The following is a 26,268-nucleotide window of genomic DNA, read 5'->3' on the forward strand; positions in this document are numbered from 1 at the left end:
CGTGTTTTTTACTTCTCCATTTCTAACTTTTCAAACCAAAATCTACTCATAAGAATTGTAATACATTTGAAAACGAAGCTAAGAATTCTCATGCGCATTAAAGCTTGCGCACAACTATAGGGTTTCTGCGCGTGCGCCGTTTTGCTGCGCGCGTTATTTGAATTTATGGAATGTATGAATTTGACGTATCCATTATTAATTAACACTTTGAGTGGCGTCTGCAAATTTTCACGTCGATATATTCAGAAGAGTGTCTAAAGTATTGCCCCGAATGTTTGCTCGAGGGAGGTTAATCGAAGCTTTCTCAACAAAAATAATCGCTAGGATAACCCTGACTGACTTAAGGAGACTAGGCAGTCTAAAAATCGATTTTATTGTATTTTCCGAAAGTACTATCTTTTCTGAATAAAATGCCGCTTGGTTTATATTAAAATTCGCAAAATTGTAGATTTGGCAGCTAAAAACGTCAGGCGGCAACCTATAGCGTCGCCTTTGCCCAGAAACTTTAAACGCGTTTTTCTCGAATATTTTCCTCTCTTCATTTTTTCCTGATTGCGAACAAATATGAGGTTCGGATCGACTTCGAAAAAATTACAGGATGCGTAGCACATGTCCCATTTCGGTGCAAACCTCTATGGTCGGTAAAAATTCGATATTCATAAAAGAATTAAGAAGTCACCGGACTTTGGTAGCGCACAAACAATTAAGCTTGCATTTCTTAAAACCTCGCCTCATTCGCAGTGTTAACAATCCTGCGTTCCTTTACATCACCAGTCACTTCAGATTTATTTCATGACCAAATGATCACGAACGTCACCTCGTAATCCCCTCCGCGGCCAAACAGATCGCTCCAGCATTGCATACCCCCGCAAATGATTTACCATCGCCGGCCATCTAGCGGCGAACCCTCGAAACGGACGCCCTCGATGTGGCTCCACCTTTAGTACAAAGAATTCATTAGTTCCATGGAAACGCAGACTAACAGCCCGCAGGGGATCGCGTTCCCCGCACGGCAATTCGTTTGAACGAACGGGCGACGCGTCAATCTTCGCGGAACACCAAACAGCATATATATTAGCGTCAGTGACCCACATCTAAACCTAACCTATCTGACAATCACGAGCGGCGGTGCGCGCGCGATACCGTCACGGAGGCTCTCGGGGATCGCGGTCGCGCGCATGATCAGGCGAAGTAAATCTTTCACTGTCAGAAAAGAATCCCCCCGTCGCTGTGTGTATGCCTTGAAACGATAGCCCGTTATCTGTGAAAGCGTTCGCGCGGACGTAAACAAACCGTTCGACGCGCGCTATTTTCGACGGTTCCGCGGCGTCGCCCCCTCCCCGTCCCAAGCCGCGGGGAACATGACCACCGTCGGGATTTGTTTTCGCGCGACGGGACGGTCCCCTGTGCCCGCAGTTCCGCGTCCTCGGCCGCACGGCCGCGTTTACTTAGCGTGGCTGGGCGCCCGCCTCTCGTAGACGCGCTCCGCGGCTCGATTTTCGGTAGGCCTGATATGGAGGAGAGCAGGACCGCCGCTCGGGGCCCACTGTACCGCGACCGACAATTATTTACACGCAGGCTGAGTAGACGACGAGTGTAACATGGCCGTCGCGCTTTGTGATGGTTACCCGTGTCAGTCGCGATCGTAGCGAGCCCGGGCGAGATGGCGAATAATGGACGGAGGCCTGGCGCCCGATTTATCCAGGTAACCGTACACTCGAGCGCCTTCTGGACCGTTATCGACGCCCTCGACACAGTTACGGGCTGGTTGGCTGGTCTCTCGCGTATCCTCGGGCTTATGCCGCGCACGAACCTGCACGGTTGGCTGTATTACGTTTCGCTGGCCTTTCTTTCTCTCCCTTCTGCTCTTCTCTACTACGGGCTCCTCTCTTATCACGGCGATGGCGAAGGTGATTGAACCGCTCGGACGTCACGCGTATTGTTAACCACGCAACGCGATCGCAATCGTTGCTCAGCTGACTACTATTGACCTATTGCTGTTTGCTGTCAGAGGTTCCATGGGCTGTTTTGTAGGGGAGCTGGTGGATGTTGCCTTTTGCTTCTGCTTCCCTTCGCGGGATTACGGTGTCTTGTGCGGTGTGCAGTTTGTGGTGGACTTGCTTTCCAGTGATGTGTGCAAATCGTTCGATTTAACTTTCTAAGTGCGAGGGTGTATCGCAGTGAGGAGAATGTGTAGAAAGTTGTGTACACTCGTGTTTCACGAGGACTAGTCAGTGTATGTGTATTTCTACTGTTCTCTGCGAATTATTTCGTTTTGATGTATGACCTAGTATTGTTCCTTCCTATTTATTTCTGTACATAGAAATTAAAAATCAGCTTGTGCGTTTAAAATTTGTTTGTATTAAGTTTCTTTGGCATTTCCAACTGTATATCTATTTTCCCCTTTTCTTCTGTTCATTTTTTCGGCTTCGTTTGTAATTCACGAATGTGTGCTATTAGGGTTGCCAACTTTTTTCGGGAAGATATAGTACTTTACGGCCAAATATGGTACATCATGGAAAAATATAGTACAGTGGTACAAAATCAACTACATTAAAACATCTTATTTTTTTAATCAATTGATTGTCTTTAACAAATATGTTAAAGGTTTGATTGCACTGAAAGTCCAAATTAACATTTCTTATGAGAGATAGACTGGCTCTGCTTCTCTGTCCCTGCTACTTCATATTCATTACAGAAAACATCCTCTCTGTTAAAGTTAAATTTCGTAAATTAAAGATTTGATGTTGCCCGAAAATAAAGAAATAAGTAAAAATTGTAGAACATTCGATATATCCGAAATATAGTATTTTTGCGTACTATATCTTTTTCGGACAGTATATAGTACAATACTATATATTATAGTAAGGTTGGCAAACCTAGCTACATTCGCAAACATGTGTTTAGAGAATATTTTTTGCATATACTAATCGCAATAATAGTAGATATATATGACGTTAATATTAAAATGCATTAATTTAGTATTTTAAGTTGAATGTTTGTTCGATAATCCCATTTCTGTAAATTATCATAGCATTTAAAGAAACTTGTATTAAACACCAAATTTTCTCGTATTATTTATTATTTTATTTCTTCTGCTTAGATATACTAAAGACCCAAGGTACAAACTCTACTGTTCAATAGAAATCGCGAAAAGAAACAAACGAGTTTCAATAAATGTGAATCCCCAAGTTTCAAAAAATTAAAGACTTCGAAAATGTTTAGTTTACTAAAATTATTTTGTTTCTTTTCGCGAGGATTGTATTCCTGAAACAGCCTGTAAATCGAACAGCACGCTCGACGTAGCAAAATTTCTATACTTTGCTGCAATTCATTTAGAAGAGTTGCGCTTGCAGCATATAATCACAAAGTCGCTCACAAATTTGATGCAATATTTACAGCTGTGCTAGTGCACTGGTGACATTAAATAATAAAGAACATCTAAAGAGGTCATGCGTACATCAGCGTTATCACATTTCCTTCATTGAGCCGTTCGAAAGTTTCATTTGGTTTCTCTTAGCTTTCATAGAAACGTAACTTATTCAAAACCTCTGCGTAGACCTGACAATCGAAACTGTATAAGAAATACATTAGTTTCCGGGACAGCTTATTAACCTTTTGTGGTCACACCTTATAATCACAAGTTGGTCACACGAGGTTCACTGCACCCCAGCGTCATTTTTGACTTACCATTTTCGTATTTTTGAATCTTTTAACTTTTCAGTGATAATTGTACGTTCGTAATACGTATACAATCATGGTCTAATAGTCTCTTTCTAGAAATGTAAATTTTGATATGATAAAATTTGTAGTTGAAAATGAGCAATTTTCCATGGTTGTGGGAAAAAACGATTTTTTAAATTTTTTTTATATTTTTTTCACACGATAAATCCCCTTTGGAAGTTGTATAGACACGACATTTCAACTCGAAAATTATTCTTGGGGTACAATACACCCCGTGTGACCACGAAGGGTGAAAATAACTATCGATCGATGTACCAATTAACATGTGGCGTGATGAGAAAATTTCTTCCTTTCAAGCTTCAATAATTACGTTGGAAATGGATGAACAGAGTTTCGAAGATATCCATTTAACGGGCGCTTCCAAATCAATGCAGTACACTTTCTAGGTAAATATTGTACGTTGGCTAATGAAGCGAAAGATGCGTTCAGCGACTTCCTTCTTTCTTCTGTAAATCGCTCCACTTTGCATGCGAGGTTCTCTACGAGACGCTGTGAAAAGCATTAGAAACGAGTAGTAAAATTTCTCCTAGATGATAAATTTGGAAGATTGTAAATAGGACTGATGTATGTTAATTATTAATTGTACATTGAAGAAGTGTATATTTACTGGGTTTCGCATTGTTGTTTTAAAATGTTGACCCTGAAGATGCATTAATTTTGAGTTGCATAACAATTCCGACGGAGATAGCGATAATGAATGCTTGCGAATACATTAGCAATTGATAAAAGTCTTTATCTGGTTCTTAAAATCTTGTTTCTTTTTTATCGCCACTTGAAAAGCGTTACACCTTTAGTCAGTGTTTAAAGCAAACTCGGGTAGAACTGAGATTAGGAGAAAGAAGTTTTCAATGTTCTACGTGTAGCATGCGAAGGATTCCTTTCGTTACATGTTAGAAGAACCGACTCTGTTTCCATTGGCAAAGTCTGAAGTTTAAGCGATGTTGAGGCTTTAGGTACACGGGAATTAATGTGGAATGTTTATCGTGTACAGGTGTACGATGATTTCAGGCTGTTGTCTGGTTGAGCGATGAATGTATTCCGACTCTTCACACCGTGTGTATTGCAACGCAGACGACCAAAGGAGGAGGTAGATAATTCCGACAAACGGGATTGCTGGTTCGTTAAAAAACGGCGAGGAGGAGATGCTTCCTACATGATACATAGAATGGGTGCTTCTGCATCGTCAAGCATCACCAGCGTAGGTGGAGATTCGATTCAAGCGGCTAGACTCTCGTCTTCCAGTAATCCAGACCAACATGGTATTGCTATCAGGTATCTAAATATTTACCATCCGGCTTCGCTATCTTTCTCGTTTGTTCTATACAGTTTATCACCCTGATCAGCATTGATAAGCATCGGCGTTGAGCACCTGGACGAACATCTGATCAGACGAATTGATAAAGTTGAATGAATGACAGACCCCCGACGCTCTCTTTCATGTTCCAGGGAGAAGAAGAAGAAAATGACAGGGTTCGCGACGTTGCGCAAGAAGTTCATCAGAAGACGTAGGTTCTCGAAGGCCTGTGATCATAGTAGGATAGTCCGAGACTTGGTATCGACATGGACCCATCTAGAAACAACCGCGCTGTTGGAAGAGTACGAGGCGCTAGCTGCGTTGAAGGACCTCCACGTACAAGCTGAATTAGCCAGACCCCCAGCTGCCACGTACAAACAGGACTTGTCGATGCTGTACGACTACAAACATTGCTCCGACGTGGATCTCGTCTACCGAGGAGCGTGTTTCCCCGTTCACAGGGCCCTGCTGTCGGCGCGCTGTCCGTATTTCAGGGACTTGCTAGCTGGGTGTCCAGGTATACAAGCATCTCTCCTCCCTCCGAAGTCGCTTCACATTGTAATCCTACGTGGCGTCTAAGAGATTCTATTGCGCTTTAGGATACGGTGCAAGAATATGCCTGGAGCTGAGGACGCCGAACCTCGAGGTACAAATGTTCTCGGCGCTGCTGCGCTATCTCTACACTGGTGACATGTGTCCGCACGACGCTGCCCTGGAAGCGAACCTTTTGCGACGTCTGCAAGAAGAGTTCGGCACGCCGAATCCGCTGGAGCACGATCTGAGATACCTGCTGGATACCGGCGATTACGCGGACGCCGCGCTAGTGTTTACGTCGGACAGTGATTACCAGAGACCAGATAGTGGAAGTTCAGAATACGGATTCCGGCCAAAGTTAGAACTACCATGTCACAAAGCGATACTTTCCGCGAGGTCCCCGTTCTTCAGGAACTTAATACAAAGACGGACTAGATCTGGCGAGGATCACACAGAAAGGGCGCTTCACATACCTACTAGAATAGTGTTGGACGAGAGTGTAATACCGAAACGATACGCCAGAGTATTATTGCATGCAGTGTATTTAGATACCGTTGATTTGTCGTTAATAATGAGAGGTAATGGTTGCGGGAACAGCGCTGGTAGCCTCGGAGAGGTAATTATTTCTCACAAATCTGCCCGTCAGCTTCTTAATCCAATCCGCCTGCTCCGAATCCACATCTGCAAACTGCCCATTTTATAAGGTCATTTACGAACGTCTGTCCCTCAGGTTCAAGCTCTTACTCACACCGGGCGGGTTCGACCAAGTTCCCTAGAGGAAGCAATGGAATTGTACCAAATCGGCAGATTTTTGGAGCTAGATATATTGTCACAGGGTTGTGAAGATCTTATTTTAGAGTATCTTACATTGGAATCGCTTCCAGCCGTTTTAAAGTGAGCACTTCACGATACGACGCTGATTCGAGTAACTGTACGCGGGACGTTATCTCGCTAACTTACTTCCGCTGCAGGTGGGGCAGTCAACCTCACGGATCTGCTTGGGTGCACCGGCAAGCGTTGCACTATTTGAGAGAGGAATTCCAGCCCGTCGCTTCTTCCTCCATCCTCCATCAACTGGATCACGCGCATTTGGCGAACGTTTTGCACAGCCACTTTTTACAAGCGAGCGAGCTCGAGATACTGCAGGCAGTACTCAAGTGGGGGGAGCAGGAGCTGGTGCGCCGTATGGAGGATCGGGAGCCTAATTTGCTCAGCCACACGGTGCACTCTGTGACCAGGAAGGGGCTGAAGAAAAGGGATCTGAGCGACATAGAGCTACGGGAGATACTAAGCGAACTACTGCCGCTCGTCAGACTGGACCACATACTGCCACCCAACAACGAAGCGCTGGCTCAGGTACGAAGCCTTGAATCCCGCCTAAAACGATCGATTCGCGTCGCTGTATGGAATACGATGGGGCTGCTATATATTTAGGCTATCAGAAGAGGACTGGTTTCAACCCCGCCGAGCCACATGATAGGGGACGAGAGGGAGAATCTACGGATGAACGCTTGGATTAGGGGCGGGAAGAAGAACGGAATCTTCGTGAGGCCGCGCCTGTTCATGCCTTACTACGAGGAAATAAAGGTGAATATAATTAGGATCTAGCGGCGTCCGAGATGCGTTACCCGCGTAGGTGCTTCACGCCTCATCTTTTCACAGTCCTTAGTCGAGGAACAAATGGTCCAAGAAGCTGACCTGGTGAGATTGCGGAGGCCACGCTACGTGGCTGATATTCCTGATGCCTTGTACATGGTTGACGAGAAGCCAAGACCAATGGGCACGGCTGGAGTGGATGTGCTCGCTGCGGCGTTCCCAGGTAATTCAATCTTCGTTTTATTGCGACACTGCTTCTCATAGTTTCCGCACGCTTTTGTAGAAACCTGTTCTCTCGAGCTTGGTCTACATGTGCTTTGTTGAAGTTCCAGATTCCGTGACCCTGGCAGCTATGTTGAAACGGGAGCAGAAACTGAGACTGTCGCCTAGTTGCCAGAGGGCTATCAGTCTACCGCTCTCGTCGCGTCACGAGATTAACAGGCAGGTGCGGTTACGTGTTGTGAGGGAGTTCAACTTACCTGACACAGTGGCGGACCTCCTGGAGGTGAGTACCTTGTTATATTTTATATGTTTGGTGAAACAATTAGAAGATCTGCTATCGAACTTGATGCAGTTAGAGGCGGATTCGGAGATTTTGCGGCCCTAGGGTAACAAGTGTCTTCCCGCCCTTTCTGCGACGTATCATTAAATATTTTAATTTAAAAGAGTCGAGGCAATTTCAAAATTGATTCATTATTAAATTAATTGTTCTTAAAGTTGTCTCAAGCCTCCGTGTTCAAAGTTCTTCTAATTTCTTTCGCTCAAAATTTGCCGCTCTCCAAAATTTCCCGCCCTAGGCTCAATACTTCTAAGATTAGCGGCTTTGTGAAAATATTACTATATTTTTCTATTCCCGATACTTTGTTAATTAGCCTGAGTTGACCAGTGGCGATCCCCTAATTATTTCGAAGGATATATGGTGGATTTATGGCCTTCCAATTGATTCTATTAGGTCCGTTACGCTTTAACCCTTAATTCAGTGATTCCCAACCGGTCGTCGCGATCCCAAAGTGGGTCGCGAAGCTGTTTTCTCGGGAGTCGCCACGGTTATTTTTAGCTGAGAGTGTTAGCACTTATTTTAATATCACGGTTACATTGCCATCACCTGTCAATGATGTAACACTGATTTTTCGTAAATGAAAAGAAGGACTATTATAAATGGGGTCGCGGCTCAAAAAAGGTTGGGAAACACTGCCTAATTGCTAGTATTACAGTTCGTACTATCCATGTAAGACTAATAAACTATTAATTTTATCTTTGGAAATTAACTGCTGCAAATGTTCGCATTACAGGTTCGCTATATAATCAATGGTTAAACACTTGATTCCAAATCAATAATTAAGTAGCTACATATATTCAATATGACAGGACAGAGTTTTTGTACAAGTGACGTTATCGACGCGAACCATGTGCAATGTTCTCACGTAACTGAGCTAAAAGTTGTAATTAGTTACTCAGCCTCTCAGCTTACTAGACTCATTTAATCAAGAATGGATACTAGTTTAACTTTTCACGCTACAATGATGCGTTACATAAAACGCGTGACATTACCGGGTTGCACGGCGCACGTCAAAGCAAAACAAAACGGGATTCTGTTTGTGACATCTCCATTTCACGTGACCACAAAACTGCTGAAAAACGTAATCACCGCATGAGTTGTAGAATCCTGGGCACTATGCGGTAATAAACTTTTAAACAATTACAGGGATTTACATAAGATTCCTGATTACTCTATGATTACGTTATCTCAGATCTTAGATCGTTTAATCATACTTGTGCTGAGCAAAGTAGTGCCACTTATTCAGGAATACTGTTCAGATTCATATTTCCCATAAGACCACTGTGACTTTACTAAAATAAATTTTTATTTCAAAAAGCAAGTGCACGCAGTGTAACATAGCATAGATACTTGAAAGCACAGAACGATTTAGTGTCCGCAGTGGGGTCAAATATTTACAAGTACATAATTTTTAAAGCTCAGCGAGTGTTCGGAATTTCATGAACATGCATACTTGGTCTCCTTTCGGGATGACTTACACTCTATGCTACAATTTACTCTATATATACAGACTTTTGTACAAATATGATTCGTTGCAGAGACATCGACAATGTACATCGACACTCGCTTTCCGTGGATTTGTACTTTGGATAGGCTCTTCGCATATAAAAATACCAGTGAATCTGTAACAAATTTCCTAACAACACAAAAACAACAACGTTAAATACTATTTAATCAACCACCCCCTCTTGTCGAAGAGCTTCACAGTGTGCAATAGCTTCCGCTTGTAAGTGTCATCGTTGGCACAATTCGTGAAAACGCCGTCGCCCTTTATGTCCTTCATTTCCGGGGTTGACCCCCGAGGTGCTTTAATCACTTGGGCCATCATGATGCACTGGTTGAACTTGATGGGCCCGCAGTAGTCCACGATCTCGTCGAACTTCTGTTTGGGGAACTTCTCGGTGTCCACTTTCAGCGTCTTCAGAAACTTGATGAAACAGAGGTAGTAGTAGTCGAGCATGCTGTTCAGCTTATTGTCCAGAATCTCGTCCCTCGCGCTGGACACGAGGAAGAAAATAAGATCATTGATGCCGTAATCGTACACGCACAGCTGAAAGTCCACGATCTTCATGTTGACCAGGTCGCCGTGTTCGTCATGGCTGAACATCATGTTGTTCACCCAGAAATCATTGTGAACCAGGGTCCCCCAAGGCTCTTCTGGTTTCTTCACGTTCTTGTTCAACTGAATGCCAAACTCTACGGTCCTGTCGACGCTTTCTAGATACGGCCCCAGTTCCTCAATGCTCTGTATGTCTGCCTGTACCTTTCGGACCATGTCCAGGACCGATTTTTCAGTTGTCTCGTTCAGGACCTCGGCCAGCACCTCCGTCGCCAGTTTCTCAAACAGCTGAGGCTTCTTGATCTTCAAGGCGATAGAGAGGGCATGCAGCTTCGCCAGTTCTTCAAGCGCGTACTCCGTGTGGCACTTGTCCAGGCCCCTTATCCTGTCCTCGGTACCGTAGCCACTGTACTTCAGGTTCTCCAAAACTATCGCGGCCTGCTCGTCGAATTCCACTGGGCTGCGTAGACCGAGTCTCCCTCCGAAATATCTGGGCGCAATGATGCTCAGGTCCTCCTTCTGCACGCCACTTTCCAGCTGAAGCTTTGCGAACTCCTGTGCCATCGTATTGTAGAACTCCAGCTCCTTCTTGAACGTCACTGGGCTGTTGAACAGCTCCAGCAGATACGTCGAGGTGGGTGGAAGCTTAACGACCAGGTGCAACGTCTCAGTTTTGTTGGCCCGCGTTACCGCGGCATTGACAGCCAGCATTATGCTTCCAAAGTTCTCCCCTGGAGCAGTTAGTGGCTTCCATTCTAGGTGGCTCACCTGGACGTCTTTACCAAGGCTCTGCGCCAGAAGGGTATCCAAGTCTTGCACTGGAAGCGGCTCGACCGATGGAGACATTATTACCTGCAAGAATATTTATTGTCGCTGTAGCAATAATTCGGGAATTAAACCGTTAGTATTAACGTGGCTGAATAGCGTTGCTACTGGGGAAGCTTAATACTCCTCATCCTAAACTCTGAACAGAAACTCACGAGGGGAGGACACCATGAGGTGTCCGAGCGTTTCTGCCAATGGGCCTTAATAATAAAGATATTTACATGTATATTATTAAAAATTTCATAGTAAAAATCCCACACTACCCTGGTGTCCGCGGGAGATTCCCTTCTGGAGGCGTCGGGGTGCCTTTTGAAGATGTCATCACGTTGAAAAAAACTTTATAAAATTTTTTTTTATAAATTTTTATAAATTTTTTTAACTTGGGGAAATCTTCAAAAGGCATCTCGACTCCTTCTGAGGGAAATCCCCCGGGGGCGCCAGGGTAGTATGGGATTTTTACCCATTAAAACTCCATAGCCACTATGAAATTTTTAATAATTTCCATGTAAATATCTCTATTATTAAGGCCCATTGGCAGAAACGCTCAGACATTTACTTATTTTACTTATTTTCGCCATAGATCCAGCGTGCCAAGGTTCATCAAAATCGGTGTCTACCTCATGATGTCCTCCCCTTGCCAGCTCCTGACAATTAGACATTTCTGAAGCTTTATCATTCTCCCTAAACCCTGTTAGCTGGGTTATTCCACAGAGGACAAATAGGGCTACATCCTCATTTTTTTCTTCAAATTTTTAAATAGTGCCCTGCCATTAAAAATTTGTATCTGTTTAGAACAATTGAAAGGTAATGGTAAAAAATTTGTTTTTTTTTTAACTGAAATAATTTTTATTAGGTACTCTTATCTCTCCACTGCGAGCACCCAAAAGGTCATTTTTATCAGCTTCTTAGTTCAACAGTTATAATTTACTGAAGAAAGGTCAACGCTATAATTCAAAGAGCTGTAACATCCATGATTTTAAAAATTTTAAAAAATCCTTCGGGATACGTTTATATATCACTAGAGGCTACAACATATCCAAGTTTTACCAAAATCCAAAAAGTGTCCGATTTCGCGTGGAACGAACCCGCTTTTGATAGTTCCTGTGATTAAGTTATCTTGACGCATCAGGATTATAAGCGCAGAGAACCATCCGCAGAGAGGAACTATTTATAAACAACGCCACACGACATTAGTCATCTCCTTTGTTGATTGTTGGCGACGTCTTGGGTTCAGGTATTGTATAATCCCAATTGTCGAGTGTCGTCTCCGCTGCGCGAGCAACGAAGATTGCGTTTCATCCATTATTCACAACGAAGCCTTAAATTAATCAACGAAGGCTGATCTAATATTTCTCCGACAACAGGGTCCGCAATATTTACCCACGAGGAAGATAGTAATCAGTGCTCTTTTAGGGACTTACTTTCTCCGGGGCCTCAGCTCTGATTCGCCGATAGAGTCTCCTGCGTTTTAATACTTATCCGCGAGACCGAGTTACGAACCAGTATGATGCTTGCTATCAGAATCGCGGATAGGGAATGAGGTTTTAAAAACGTCCCGAGGCACGACAAGCCACGACCACCGATAGCATTTATCAGTAAACGGGGACTTCTTCGCGCCGATTCACTATTTAACGATTACGCGTCGCGCTATCGGGCGAGATCGTACTCCACTTGCAACTTTTATCTGTCCTGAAGCAAGACTACTTTGCAATTCGAAGTGCGGGACTTCGGAGAAACGCATAGCGCCTATTCTCGGGCATGGGAACGTTTAAGCATTGTTTCGAGCTTCCGAGAAATCCGATCGCGTTATTAAATACCCGATGGACCGATTGTTGTCCTCAATATCTACGGCTATCAATGTAAATCACTTTTATAGCCCGAGTTTCCCGGCGGAGACGGGCAAAGCCAGGCAGATAGTGCGCAAAAGGAGCTCATGTGCTGGTAATTTTTAATAAACTTGCATCATCGGATTACCATAAAGAAACACGCGTGCTTCGCTCCGCGTGGCGCTCGAGAAAATTCTTCCTCGTGGCTTCTCAACGCCGCGTTATGCAGATTGTGCAACCATGAAAATAAGCGCGCTGGGTGCTTTAAGGATGCTCGAACAATTTGTGGTAATTCGTATTATATATTCGACCAGTCACGGCAAAACATTGGCAGACGCGACTATTCTATGCAGATAGACATGGGTAGATGTATAGATGGAGTTAATCATCCTGGGGGTTCGGATATCGGTGGAACTTAATCGGACCATCTGTGCCTAACCCAGATCTAGTTTAGTTCAGTTTACCGTGCTGGCTAACCCAGACCTAACCCAGAGATAACCCAGAGATAACCCAGAGATAACCCAGACATAAACCAGACCTAACCCACACATAACCCAGACCTTTTTTTTTTTTTTTTTTGACGTGGAGAAATCCCTAACGGATACCCTTAACCCTCGGGGGAGGGTCAGGGGTTATGTGGGGCTTGCACCCACTAAAACTCCACGGTGGTCGTCCTCGGATGCGGAGTAGCGCGCCTGAGGAGGAGGACTTGATGCGGGAGCAAGCTAGCGATTCATCCGCTTGCCCCCCCCCTCACGCGCATGGTGTTGATGCATACTCCGCACCGATTCCCCGAAGACTCGGGGACTTCCCTGGGGACATAACCCAGACCTAACCCAGACCATCTGTGCCTTTATTCGCCCTTCATAGGCCCCAATTCGGGATGCTATCAGAAACTAGCGGTTTCCCGCAAAATATGGGTCTAATCTTTGAAATGAAAATTTTCCATGCGAGGTTTCGTTTCGGAGGGAATTATTATTATTCGTCTTCATTACTCAGTAAATATATAATCCCGCGTGACAGTTGGAAGCGGGAGTGCGAGAAAGTTGATCTGTTTTCCATTAATTCCTTATTTGTCTTGATAAATATTGATAGCAGCATAATTTGCTTATCGCTTCTACTGAGTTATTTCAATTGCGGCTTCATTGGAATTCTTTGTATGATACCCCAAGGCCCGCTTCTCTTCATTCATTCGGTTGATTGAGCAAGTAGGCGGCAAGATTCGCGTGAGATTGATCTGAGCACTTAATTGCTTTTGATGTAATTCAGACTTCCTGGTACAGAGCAGGAAAGCCTGGAATCCATCGATCTTGTTCTCAGTTTTCATAAGCCGATACGAAAATTATGCGTCAAGTACATTGCTATGCTATTTCTCGGCGCATATGCTGTTATCTATTCAGTTGTCTGTTACGAGTCACGGTGATTTATTACGCGAGGCGAGTCATTGCTTTACGACCGAGAAAGAGTGAAATCGGCTCCCGATGCAAATGGAACGGCTCGATCAAGCCGCCGCAGAAAGTATCTAAAGGCGAATTTACACGGATCACTTTGCTTAAACAATGCGGCTGATTCAACGAAATTCAAAGCAAAGTGAACAGTGTAGGTAAATTGGCATTCAATCAAATTGTATATTGAAAGAAATTGGCGGAGCTTCTATTTTTATTCAATGCAGTTGCCCATGCAGGATGATTCGTCCAAATTGTTTTTAAAGTCAGTACGTGTATTATAAATAATTTGTAGCACCTCTCCATTTTAAAATGGTGTATAAATGGAGAAAAGAACAGTGTCCGTTGTTTGACCATTTCTCTGTTGATTTTTCTTTGGGTTTATAGGTTCATTTTACACTGCCATTAAATGTTCATAAATTATTTCAACACTGGCACGTACAGTTTGCTGCGATTAGGGTTTATACATAAACCGACTTTTGACCAAACCGGTTTTCGAATTCCACTATTACCCAAAACCTGGCTAAACCGGTTTTCGAATTCCACTATTCCCCAAAACCCGGTTGAACCGGTTTTCAAATTCCATTATTCCCCAAAACCCGGTTAAACCGGTTTTCGAATTCCACTATTCCTCAAAACCCGGTTAAACCGGTTTTCGAATTCCACTATTCCTCAAAAGTCGGTTATACCGGTTTTCGAATTCCACTATTCTCCAAAACCCGGTTAAACCGCTTTTTGAATTTTCACAAAAAAATATAATTAAAATAGTAAATAAATATTTGTACTTATTTTTTAAATTTTCAGTTTCCTTAATATTATAGAATTACAAAAATACATACAAAATACATCAAATAAATAAACAAAAAATAACTAAAATCCGTACAAATACGTACAATTTTTTAGTTCATTTAATATTTATGGATTTGCAAAAATATAACATAATAAAATAGCCTCCATACAAAACCAAATGAAAAGAAAACTAAAATAACTAAAATCCGTAACAAAATATCAATTTTTTTAAAAAGTGGTACCAAAGTATAAATCTTTATTCCATTTAGTATTTTTATTCTGAAAATATGAGCTCATGAAGATTAGTTTTACAGTAAACTGTTACCAACTACAATCGGGTCAGTTCATTTCTACATATTAGTTCTAATATATAAAACCGGGTTTTTAAATTTAAAAACCGGTTTTCGAATGATACAAATGTATAAATCAAAACCGGTTCTTAAACCCGGTTTTTAAAAACCGACAAACCCTAGCTGCGATGACGTTTTTAAGCGAACCAGTTTGGCCGATTTCATTGAAATGTGTAAACACCGGAGCTTTCAATTTTGTCGAATGAATAATAAACCAATCTTGTTCTTTTTATAAATTAATAGTTGGCAAGAAGCGTTTATTAAAAGAGAGTGTAATTTCAGTTTACATACAGTTTCGTATCGGCTGTTTATTTAATTTAGAAAACAGTAATCGAGTTTATTTCAACAACATAAATATTATAAATTACTACAAACCGGCATTGAGCTGTGTAAATTCGCCTTAAACAACGGAACTACGATTCCTTAATACGTAACAAACTTCCAGGAAGAAGTTACGCACGACACTATCGTTATTAAGTAACTTCAATATTTGCGAGCAATTCGGAGCAGGCAAAGCAATCCGATGTTATCGCGAGCAAAGCTATCCGATGTTATCGCGGGCACACTAAGTCGTTGACTAAACATTTTCTCGAGACAGAGTGTATTTGCCAAACGATCCAAACGGTGCTGAAATTCGCCGAATAATTCGGTAATCGTTTCGCTCGAAATTAGAAATTATTATTCCACAGAAAATTCCAAACTTTTTCAACACACTCCACAATATCTATCGCAAGCATTTTCGCACGCGAAAAAAAATACAATAAACCCTCCACGATTTTTAAAAGTGTTTCTAATACAAAATATCACTTTCGAAACATTTCTTATCTAACAAAAAAAAAAATGTTTAAATATTCATCGGACTTTGTTCCAATGAAATTACAATTTTTCTTAGGTCCCCGCGTTTCTTCTGAATTTATCGCGCGGATGCGAGACCACTTTTGTTCATACCAACATCCTTCCCATCAAGGAGCTTAATTCCTTCCGCGACAAGCTGAACGGATCGCGATTTCCGCGATCGAAAATCGCGCCGGCCCGCGGTAAACGCGTCCGGCGCTCTCGAATGCGAAAGCAACGGCGACGAATTATTTACGACGACCAGGAGCAACGCGATATTATCTCGAATGACTTCCGCGGTCGCTCTTAAACGGCCCTCTAGCACGCGAGTGGGGTGGGAGGCTTCGGGGCCAGTTGGGCTCGAGCAAACACGCCGTGGAAGAGCGTGTCGATTGATCCGTCACGCGTGTCTGTTACGACCGCCCCATTGCTCCGCGGAATTTGAAAATTCGTCGGGCCAGCAGGAAGCATTGCAGGGAGAGTGTGCGCCGCCAGACGGAACAATTGCCGTTTGACTCGCTTGCGCAACGCTGCGATGCAGCCGAACCGTGTAATTGCACCGGTGTCGAAAAGATCTTTATCGGCGGAAAATTAAACGGCCCTTGCGACATTTACTGCATCGCGATGACAACCGTGGAAATTCTTAGGTCGAGCTTTACTTCAGATGGGTACAGTTACTCGGAAAAGTATTCGCCCACCCTATATGAATAATCGACTTTAACAGTAATATTTGCAATTTTAAGTAACTTAGTACAAACCGTGACTAATTTAATTGTGTCTTGGGGGCATTCAATTAAAAATTTAGGATTTTGCAGGAAGAAGGGTGCATTTCTATTTTTGACAGTTTCTCGGTTGTGACGTGTGATATAGGTACGTAAAAAAAATTCTACGCCGTTTGACGCAAATCCGATAACAAACGAGCGATTTTTGCGAATTTTCAACCTGCGCCTGTTACTGTTTTGTGCAATATTTTTGTTTCGGGCAGCTCCGGATTTGAAAATTCACCAAAATAGAAATAAAAATTTATCAACTCAATAACTACTAATTAGTCTGTGAAAATATTTATTCTTCAATTAGTGTTCTATTTTTAATGCTAAGGGGGAACACCACTGTGACAGAAAAGTAAGCCGTTTTTAAGAATTTGTTTCAGGAATAATTTACAGCTTTCGTACAAAATTTTTATTACCTACCTTTAGTACAATGTCTTAAGAGACTATAAAAAAATAAATAGAGAAACATGCATAAATTTTATGTTAATTAATCTTCTATTCTCCCTGTCATTTAAGAAGGAACCCGTTTCGCGCATGTAGAATGAGCTCATTGGCTCCGAAAGAGCGTTGGTGGGGATACAGCCAATAGTGGCTTCTCCCGGCACCAGTGAGCGTCAACCTGCGCAGAACCGGTCTAAATTCGTCGGTCGGCAGGTTCCTTCTTAAATGACAGGGAGTATAGACCCCTCACGCATGGTTGTTACAATATGTAACTATGGAACAGCAGGTCCAAAATCAAATTTCATTTTTTTTTTATAGACTATATGAGTGTAGTTTCCATTGCACGTACCGATTTTTTAAACAAATTATTTTTGTAAAAATGGTGCACTTTAGAAGAAAAGTTTCGCAAATCCGCGAATAAGATGGACAGTTTTTCGAGGATACTTAAAAAAATTTTTTTTTAATCAAAGAATCCGTACGTGCAACGGAAACTGCACTTATATACTTTATAAAAATGAAATTTGATTTCGGACCTGCTGTTCCATAGTTATACACCGCACCAGCGCGCAGGAGGGGTCCAGAAGATTAATAAATATATTAAAATTTATGCATGTTTATCTACTAATTTTTTTATAGTCTCTTAAAACATTGTACTAAAGGTAGGTAATACAAATTTTCTCAGAAAACTGTAAATTATGCCTGAAAAAATTCTTAAAAATAGCTTACTTGTCCGACTGTCACAGAGGTGTTCCCGCTTAAGTCAAAGCAATAATTTTATAAACAATTTTTCCAATTTACTCCAAGATGTTAAAGCTGGAGCTGCGCCTCCCTTGTTGCAAAGCCCTCAATTGTACCCAGTTAATTTAAAAAAGTATCGTCCACAAAAATATTATAAACTTTAATCAATTATGCATAGATTCGATTATTTTTCTGTAAAATTCGCGATTATTTTAGTCCACTCCTCTAGCAAAATTTCTTCGACCATTTCATTGGCAGATGGTACTGAATTATAAACGAGCAAATCTAACAGACTTAATTCTAAACTGAACATTACTTAAATAAGTAAAATACGTTCAAGAATTCTTTTGGAAGTTTCGTGCAGTTGCTTTTTAAAACGCAAAATTATTATCAAGGACATTTAGTTGCTCTTTGGATATAATGACAATAGAGGACCGTTTCGTTTCGAAGACGGGCAATCTTTGTCTTCGTCACGCGAAATTGAATGGTTCTTAGAATAGAACAGTACTTGAAAATACCTGTTGATTGTTTTTCCGCGGAATTTTGACGGATCTTACCTAACGCCGTTACTTACTCATTGTCCATCCTCCATGATTTACAGATAACATAATGGAAGAACTGTGTCAACGAATAATTATACACTTTACGGTATTTCTACCGCAGAAAAAAAAATAAAATCGCAAAGGAAACGTGCAGTTTGAATTTTGGGGGAAAATTTTTAACCCTTAACTGGTACACTGTTTTTTCAAACGTAACTGTTATCTTGGGGTCGTGGCAGACCCCAAATAAAAAAGGACACAGAAATTTGTAAAGTCGACATTAGATCAACCTCTGTGAATACCTATTTTGTTAATGTATAAAATAATAGATACGTAGAAAGTTAAACTATTATGATCAAATTAATATAGAAATTCAGTTTACAAATTTAGACAACCAAATATTTTGCAGCGAACCTTGCGTGCTTGGGGTCATGATTGACCCCAGGATACCAGTTAAGGGGGGAGCCTGGTGTAGCGGATCGAAGAAATCGATTTTTTTTTGCATAAATCCATAGTTAAACATCACGATAATATGCTCCCAAAATGAGCAAAACGAAATTCGAAAAATTAAAGCGGATATAGCCGACTTTGCTACGGAGCGCCAGGCTACCACAAAACTTTAAATGCGTTTTTCTCGAAACGACAGTTTTACACTTTGCGGGCAATGTAACTAAAAAAATATTCAACCAATCGACTTGGCCTTGTGCACGGATATTTGTGAACATTCTCTTCGTAGTACTAAGTTATTAGTATAATGATATTGTTTAAATAAATAACTTTTTTTTAGACATTTAAGGCAAAATTTCGTTGGAAACAGTGAACTTTTTATTCAAGAGGCCGCCATTTGTTCATTTTGCATCTTTTAAGTTTCAAATTTCGTCATTCTGTGCGTACACTCATAAACTAGAAGAAAATTGTTCGATTTTTGGTTTCAGACGAAACCAAAAGACGCCACGTTGCCCGCAGTGCAATAATTGCGTCGCCAACGGACTGGACATAACTTTGTTATTTGCCGCTCTTTTTTAATATTTTTTTTTTGTTATATACCTTAACCTGTTAATACAATATCCTGAAAGTTTCAGAAAGATCTATCAAATACTTTCTTTAAAAAAAAATCCCGAAGAATGCCTCGATTTTCATTTAGTTACACCAGGCTCCCCCCTTAAGGGGAGGTTCTGGTCTAGAGCCCCAAAAAATAGGTGATATTTAGGAATTAATTAAAGGAAAACTACTATATATAATTTAATGGGACTTGTTGCATTGTATTAAGGATGTCTTATGTTATACAAATATATTTTTTGTTTTATAATTAATCAGTGCAAACAGCCCTGGGGAGTCGTTAAAGTTAAGGCGTCAAAAAATTGATCCAAATCGGTGGGACCTGTATCTCTAAAAGTTATTATCCGATTCGACTGAAACCTTTTTTATTTTGAAGATTATTCTTTTTTCTAGGGGGGGGGGGAACCAAAAAAATACAAAAATTACATTTTTTTTTAGAAAATAACGACACTTCACGTTTGAAATCACTTTTCCCTGTATTTTTCGTCCTTTCAACGCCTTTAAAAATTATAAATTTTCAACTTTTTGTAATTTTTTTTAGTTCCCCCCCCTAGCCAAAAGAATAATCTTCAAAATAAAACAAGTTTCAGTCGAATCGGATAATAACTTTTGAAGATACAGGTCCCACCGTTTTGAGAACACTGTTTCGAGAAAAACGCATTTGAAGTTTTACGTGAGCGCCGAGTAGCCGGTTGTGACCCATGTATTTGCCGCGACTCAAATGCCTATAACTTCGGGAATTTTACGAATTTCAACAAATCCTTTCAAATCCGTTTTCCTAAAAGGTTGAACATTCGATAAATGAAATAAAAGAAAAATCGACATTTAGACCAGAACCTCCCCTTAAGGGTTAAATAAAACGCAAGCACCTTGCCGGCAGAATTCTGCTTCGACCTAAACGCATTCTTTGCACCGATGAAACGCATACTTCCACGCAAAAGCACTGGATACACATTGCTGGACTTTTCAACCTTGCACCACTACTGTTGCGTTATCGCCGCAACGCCATTGTTCGAGCGGAAAAGAATTTTAATCGACGCGCGATGATTGTGCTTATCGAAATCGGTTACCCACTTCACATCGTTTTAATTACCTTTCCCTCATAAATATTTATTTTCCAAGCGACATTTCATGCCTCCATTGTCAGCGCTGATTAATTTATCGCCTCAACGTGTCCGATCCGAACAACTGCTCCAGCATTTCCCCGCGCCTCGTTATTCCAAGCATTTTCCGATCGCAGAAGCTTCCGCGGGCATTCGCGTCGAGAAGTTAAGCCGCAGAGACGTGCTCGCCCCAAATCTCCTTCGCGGAAAATTTGTTTCGGGTATACCGACACCGGTGTCCTGTCCCATTCGGAGTCACGTCTTCGCGGGCTCTTCAATTTCATTAAAAATCAGCCTTGGCTATCGTTCACCCGTTCTCAATGACCCGAATTCCGCGCGGAAACCGACGGACGAAACGTGGCGGCGGGAAATGTTACAAAAAACACTGTTAAACATGCCGTCGTTTCGACGGCACTGAGGCCGGCCGATGCAAACGCTATTTATAGTTCGCGCGGCCCATCGAGAAGTCTAACTCGATGCGATAACTGTCGCGCACATTCAGCTAATTCTAATAGCGGATGGTTGTTGCGATCACTGCGACAGGACACAGTTCGACGAAATTTCACTTTTTTCTGGGACTTGTAACACTCGATACCAGTTTCGCAAAGGTTCTCGTGCTCTGAAAACGAATCCGCAAGCCGTTTGTCGACATGGCTCTCAGTTTTTGAGAAATTCGATTTTGAAGAGAAATTTTTAACTTTAAATAGCTTTGTGTTGAGGCAGTAATAGTTGCACATCTGTAACAGTGAAATGCCCACCTGTTTTGCAGATATTTTTCAATTTATTTCCAAAAGTAAAGGTCTAGGAGGAAATCTGACCATTCCACGCGATGCAGCAGACATTTTTCCTTCGGATAGCGTCAACAGAAGTGGTAAGTCACGATTTGTTTTCGATACAGAAAGGAAATAGTTTGGCAAAACGTGCGGCGATGACAGTGAGTCACGTGCGTTAAGCGATCGCGTGCCGCCGCATGTTTTACCGAACGATTTCGTTTCTGTATTGAAAACAAAACGTGATTTGCTACTTCTGTTCGTGCTTTCCGTAGGGAAAATGTCTGCTGCATCGCGTGGAGTAGTCAGATTTTCTTTGAGACCCTTAGTTTTGGAAATAAATTGAAAAATATCTGCAAAATTGGGCGCATTTCGGGTTTCCTTCCTCTTTGATCGTTGTTTAAATATATTTAAATGTTCATAATGCACTAATAACTTATATCGTTGTATTTGGGAGGGTTCATAGAATAATTTGGCGCAAGGAGCAACCGAATACCTGTTACAGTTTGAACACAAAAAATGTTCAAAGTTGAAAATTTACATTTTTTTTCAGAATCGAATTTCTCAAAAACCGAGGGTGATGCCGACAAACGGTTTGCGGATTCGTTTTCAGCGCGCGAAAACCTATAAGAAATGGCTATTGAATGTTACAGGTCCAGATTTCTGTCATTTTGGGGGCATGATTCGCTTAACCCTCTACAATCGAAATTTTCAACACTTTAGACGATATTAAAGATTGCGTATAAATTGACGGGTACATTCCAATGTTTTTTTTTTTTTTTTTTTGAGAACAGTTAGAGGTAAAATAATGGTCTGTGTTTCCTGTGTTACGATAGTTGAGTTTGGGACTTTTGTAAATTAGTATGGATTACCTCAAAGTCACATTCGGTATAGAGGATTCACCCTTCCATTATATTTCGGGTCTCTAAGACTCGAGATGTCTTCAGGTTTATATAACTCTTTATTTTAAATAGGAAATACTAAGTATTCTATTTTTTACAAAAAGTTTTTGAAACAGTATCCAAAGTTATCAAAATAAAAGTACTTTTTTGCTCGAAACTTCGCGTTCTATTTAAAATATTATTTTACTGGAACTATTTAGAAATTATTATTGGAAATTGTATTTGAAATATTTGTTCTCAAAAGTATGCCGGTATTTTCTTACGGGGCCTATATGATTTGAACGCAATTGGCGTAAGTTTTTCCGAGCATAATAGGAGGGTCGCAACCACTGGTCTTTGTTGTGGCAAATTTTTGTGAGCTCATGAATATTTCAATATCGCCTGAAAAATGAAACTCGTTTGAACGACCAATATGTTCCGATGAGTTTGCATCAAGGCATAACCACTTTCGTAAGAATTGTTCTGCTTAATTGTGGTGACATATTCGTCAAAAACCCCTGCATTAACTGTAACCACTGCGAAGAGATAATCGTGGCGAAATATAGTGGAAGAAAATGATAGAGAAATTCAGTTTCTTTGGACACCGTCGTTTGAATGTGGAAACCGTCTCGCTGGCTTCCTTTCCCGACGCAGTTTGCCAATTATGAAGACATTTGACAGAGAGAAAGTATTGGCAACTAGAATCGTAACAGACACTTCTTGCCCAGCCGATTGATATTATTCTGTTCTCAATCTCGGTTGAAGTACCTCGATAGCTAATACTCTAGGCATTTCTACTTCCTCTGGAGCTGACTCCGCGTTACTCCAGGCTGTGGTTAAATTAATTTTGAATTTAGGAGAGTTTCTAGAGGGGGTTTAGATATCCTGGGGGTTCCAAAGTTAAGAAAAATTATTCCAATCTTTATCCAAACTTGTGTGTTTGCACTCTTTGTGACTTTGGAGGAGCTTCGAACAGAGTGAAAACTTAGCACTGTTTATCTGCCATAGTTTTCTACTTTCTCCGATGATTAGGGGTGGTTTCTTCAATTAAGGGGTTAGGCCACCTTGGACGGAGCAAAATTGCATTTTCGGAATTTTTTTTAGGAAGATAATGACATAAACAGAAAATTTAAGATGAAGCCTGTTAATTTACAACTCTCGCCTGGAAAAATAATTTTTTTTTTCCCAAAAATGGCGGCGATAGAGCCGTGATACGCAAGATCTTGAGATCTCACAGCTATACCGTTTGACCTCGAACAAAAAACCAAAAAGTTTTATTTTCTACATGACTAAATCTAGAGAAGTACATAGCGGTTCTGCGATATCTTGAATATATTCTTTGCAATTGACACTTTTATAAAAAAAATGCACTTTTTCTCCCCATGCTCGGCATTTCGAGACGGATTAATGTTTCTGGATTTCCCTACGTGCTTCTCTAGTTTTAGGCACGCAGAAAATAAAACCTTTTGGTTTTTTGTTCTAGGCCAAACGGTATAACCTTGAGATTAAACACAGTAAAAAACCTCGCTCCTTAAGATCTTGCCTACCACGGCTCTACCGCCGCCATTTTGTAGGGAAAAAATACGATTTTTTCCGGCGAGAGTTGTACAACAACAGGCTTCACATTAAATTTTCTGCTTATTTCATTATCTTCCTAAAAAAAAAATGCCGAAAATGACTGCAATTTTTCTCCGTCCAAGGTGGCCTAACCCCTTAAGGGGGTATACCCGTTTGAACCCTCGGAAAATGTATACATTTTGTGGATTTTTTTACAAGTCAACGGTTTGATGCAGATTTCCCGTTTTTTAACTATGTTTACATAGTATTATGAACTACTTATAAAAAAAGTTTCAGTTAAAAAACTATTGTTTTTCGGAAGTTACGGATACATGTCCGAAAGTCTCTCGATTTTAGACGGCTAAACGGTGGCCCTAAAAACTCGCGCTACGTTCAACCAATTTACTTCAAATTTTGCACGCAGAATCATAATAAGATTCCACATCGTCCAACGAAGGCGATTTTGAAAATTTTGAAAAATAAAGAAATGCTGAGAGATCAAAGGTAAAGTTAAATTTTTCTAAGAGAAAAATCCACCTTTTTCCTTTATAAATAATAAACGGGGAATCGAAATAAAAAAAGCCTTCGTTGGACGATGCGGAATCTTATTATGATTCTGCGTGCAAAATTTGAAGTGAATTGGTTGAACGTAGCGCGAGTTTTTAGGGCCACCGTTTAGCCGTCTAAAATCGAGAGACTTTCGGACATGTATCCGTAACTTCTGAAAAACAATAGTTTTTTAACTGAAACTTTTTTTATAAGTAGTTCATAATACTATGTAAACATAGTTAAAAAACGGGAAATCTGCATCAAACCGTTGACTTGTAAAAAAATCCACAAAATGTATACATTTTCCGAGGGTTCAAACGGGTATACCCCCTTAAGAAGACTTTCAAACGAATCGAAGATATTGCTACTGCCTTATTCTTCAAGGGCTGTTTCATTTCGCCACCTCTTCCCCTTGAAGAATATCTCCAACGAAATTAAACCGATATAGTATTATCAGCTCAACCCCTATCGCCATTTTTCCGACGCTAATCGATATCAAACATCAAATATTTGTACATCTGGAGTCTAGGTCGTGGAAAGAAGTCCAAGAGTACTTTTTACAGACAGTGGGGCGTCAGACATTTGAACGTGCGATAATTTGCTCGCGATTAAAACGTAGGTAACTACTTGAAAACACCACGTGCCACACAGAGTCCCCCCGAAGACGTCATCATTTAAAGACGCTTAGAACAATAACGTGGCATCTGGCGCGAAAAAAGGAGCCAGTCTCGCGTTACCGCCTCGAGCATCTTCTCGATAAACAGCAAACATTGCCGGCGCTTAAAGAGCCGTTGATTAATAATAATTGCAGGTTAAACAGAGTGTCGAGGCTGGTCTCTGGAAGCGATTCGCGAAACCGCGGCTACTATTCTGGAGTCGATCGTTGGTAATTTTCCAACCGGCCACTTACCCATTTCCAGCGGGCTTACGCAATTACGCGAGCGAGCACGTTGCACCGGCGGTTAAGGGGCCTGTTCTCAGCCGCGGCCCAGACTTTTAACCATCCCAGGGACATTTCAGCGGATCTCCGGGGATTTGGGGATCCAGAGGATCAAGGAAGTTGAGAGCCGGAGGCTTAGGAGCGATGGAAGAATTTGGCTTCGAACACGCGGAGGATGTATGGAGCCTTGATGGGAGTTAGATGATGGACGCCGCGAGAGAAACTTGGACCATTAGAGCCTGAAACTTCGGTAGAATCCCCGTCGATATTTTTGGGGAGTCATGGTAGGGTCTCCAAGGCAAGAAGAATTAATGCTTAGGAGTTCTAAAGGAATTTCACGTTGGGGTTCATAGAGTATCGACGGAAGATCCAGAGGGTCCTTGAAATGTCAACTAAAACTCGGTTCGTAAGCCTCGGAAGATTTACCTCGAGCTTTGCTGGATGTAACTCTGACGGACCACTCTCACTTCCCTTGCCTCTGACAAATTTCATGGACACCGGAGGCCTGCGCTCCGGAGATCAGCTTTGGTCTCAGCCCTGGTGGCCCTGGGAGTTTCAAAGAACGCCCCTTTACACCTCTGAATCCTCAGCCGCTGTTGCCCGAAGTGTCGCGGGGATTTCGGTGGGTTCGGGTCGCAGGTCTGCCCGAATTCCGGGGCTAGGAACGGTGGCGAAAATACCTGTTGCAGCGTCCAAGGCGTCGGAGCGGTGGCAGGCAGGATCGCAGTCGAGAATGCGCTCGAATGCAGCTGGCCGGCGCAGCGAAGCCGTGACAACTGAGCCGAGCTTCGTTACCGTTTGACTTTGACCCCTATTCTCCCTCTTTTCGACGCTCATTGATGGGTACCCCACCGTCTCGCAGCTTCGATACGGACTTCAAATCCCGTCGCAGCGTCGTCGCCCGAGGAGGCGATCCGGGGCGCCTGGGCCGCTGCAACCCACACGCACGCCGCGCCGCTGCGGAACTGACGTCAGCGTGCGGGGCCACCTCTGACGCGGGATTTCGGGCGGGATATCGTTGAACGGCCGGGAGCCCCGCGGCTAACGGGCGCCGGTAGGTGTCTCT

General features: G+C 42.0%; 2 protein-coding genes and 1 long non-coding RNA gene across 12 annotated transcripts in view; 1 reads left to right on the forward strand and 2 right to left on the reverse strand.

Annotated features, from left to right (window-relative positions):
• Positions 1-947: 947 nt before the first annotated feature.
• LOC143375817 (BTB/POZ domain-containing protein 7) overlaps positions 948-26,268 on the forward strand; it is a 30,551-nt gene continuing 5,230 nt past the window's right edge. The window contains exons 1-10 of one of the 7 annotated variants that reach the window (XM_076825323.1): positions 948-1,705; positions 4,042-4,130; positions 4,753-5,016; positions 5,191-5,555; positions 5,638-6,188; positions 6,303-6,466; positions 6,544-6,928; positions 7,007-7,159; positions 7,235-7,391; positions 7,501-7,673. In XM_076825323.1, the coding sequence (XP_076681438.1) occupies positions 4,772-5,016; positions 5,191-5,555; positions 5,638-6,188; positions 6,303-6,466; positions 6,544-6,928; positions 7,007-7,159; positions 7,235-7,391; positions 7,501-7,673 (2,193 nt within the window). In that variant the 5' untranslated portion in view covers positions 948-1,705; positions 4,042-4,130; positions 4,753-4,771. Of the gene's footprint in view, positions 1,706-1,764; positions 2,237-4,041; positions 4,131-4,735; positions 5,017-5,190; positions 5,556-5,637; positions 6,189-6,302; positions 6,467-6,543; positions 6,929-7,006; positions 7,160-7,234; positions 7,392-7,494; positions 7,674-26,268 lie in introns of those variants that run through there. The other 6 variants (XM_076825317.1, XM_076825316.1, XM_076825318.1 and 3 more) reach the window with 6 other exon arrangements.
• LOC143375825 (uncharacterized) lies at positions 3,065-4,742 on the reverse strand. The gene is made up of 2 exons (XR_013086989.1): positions 4,352-4,742; positions 3,065-4,233 (listed from the first exon to the last, which is right to left on the reverse strand). It is a non-coding gene; the product is annotated as an uncharacterized LOC143375825 (long non-coding RNA).
• On the reverse strand, positions 8,508-26,054 carry LOC143375822 (uncharacterized). Of its 4 annotated transcripts, none has more exons than XM_076825335.1 (2): positions 25,883-26,054; positions 8,508-10,638 (listed from the first exon to the last, which is right to left on the reverse strand). In XM_076825335.1, the coding sequence occupies exon 2, from the start codon at positions 10,630-10,632 to the stop codon at positions 9,394-9,396; it is 1,239 nt and encodes a 412-aa protein (XP_076681450.1). In that variant the 5' UTR covers positions 10,633-10,638; positions 25,883-26,054; the 3' UTR covers positions 8,508-9,393. The 4 variants fall into 4 exon arrangements, with proteins under 4 accessions (XP_076681450.1, XP_076681449.1, XP_076681452.1 ...); XM_076825334.1 differs by lacking the exon at positions 25,883-26,054 and adding an exon at positions 25,629-25,870; XM_076825337.1 differs by lacking the exon at positions 25,883-26,054 and adding an exon at positions 20,496-20,638.

Source organism: Andrena cerasifolii, chromosome 13, assembly GCF_050908995.1.
Source record: "Andrena cerasifolii isolate SP2316 chromosome 13, iyAndCera1_principal, whole genome shotgun sequence".
Lineage (NCBI taxonomy): Eukaryota > Metazoa > Arthropoda > Insecta > Hymenoptera > Andrenidae > Andrena > Andrena cerasifolii.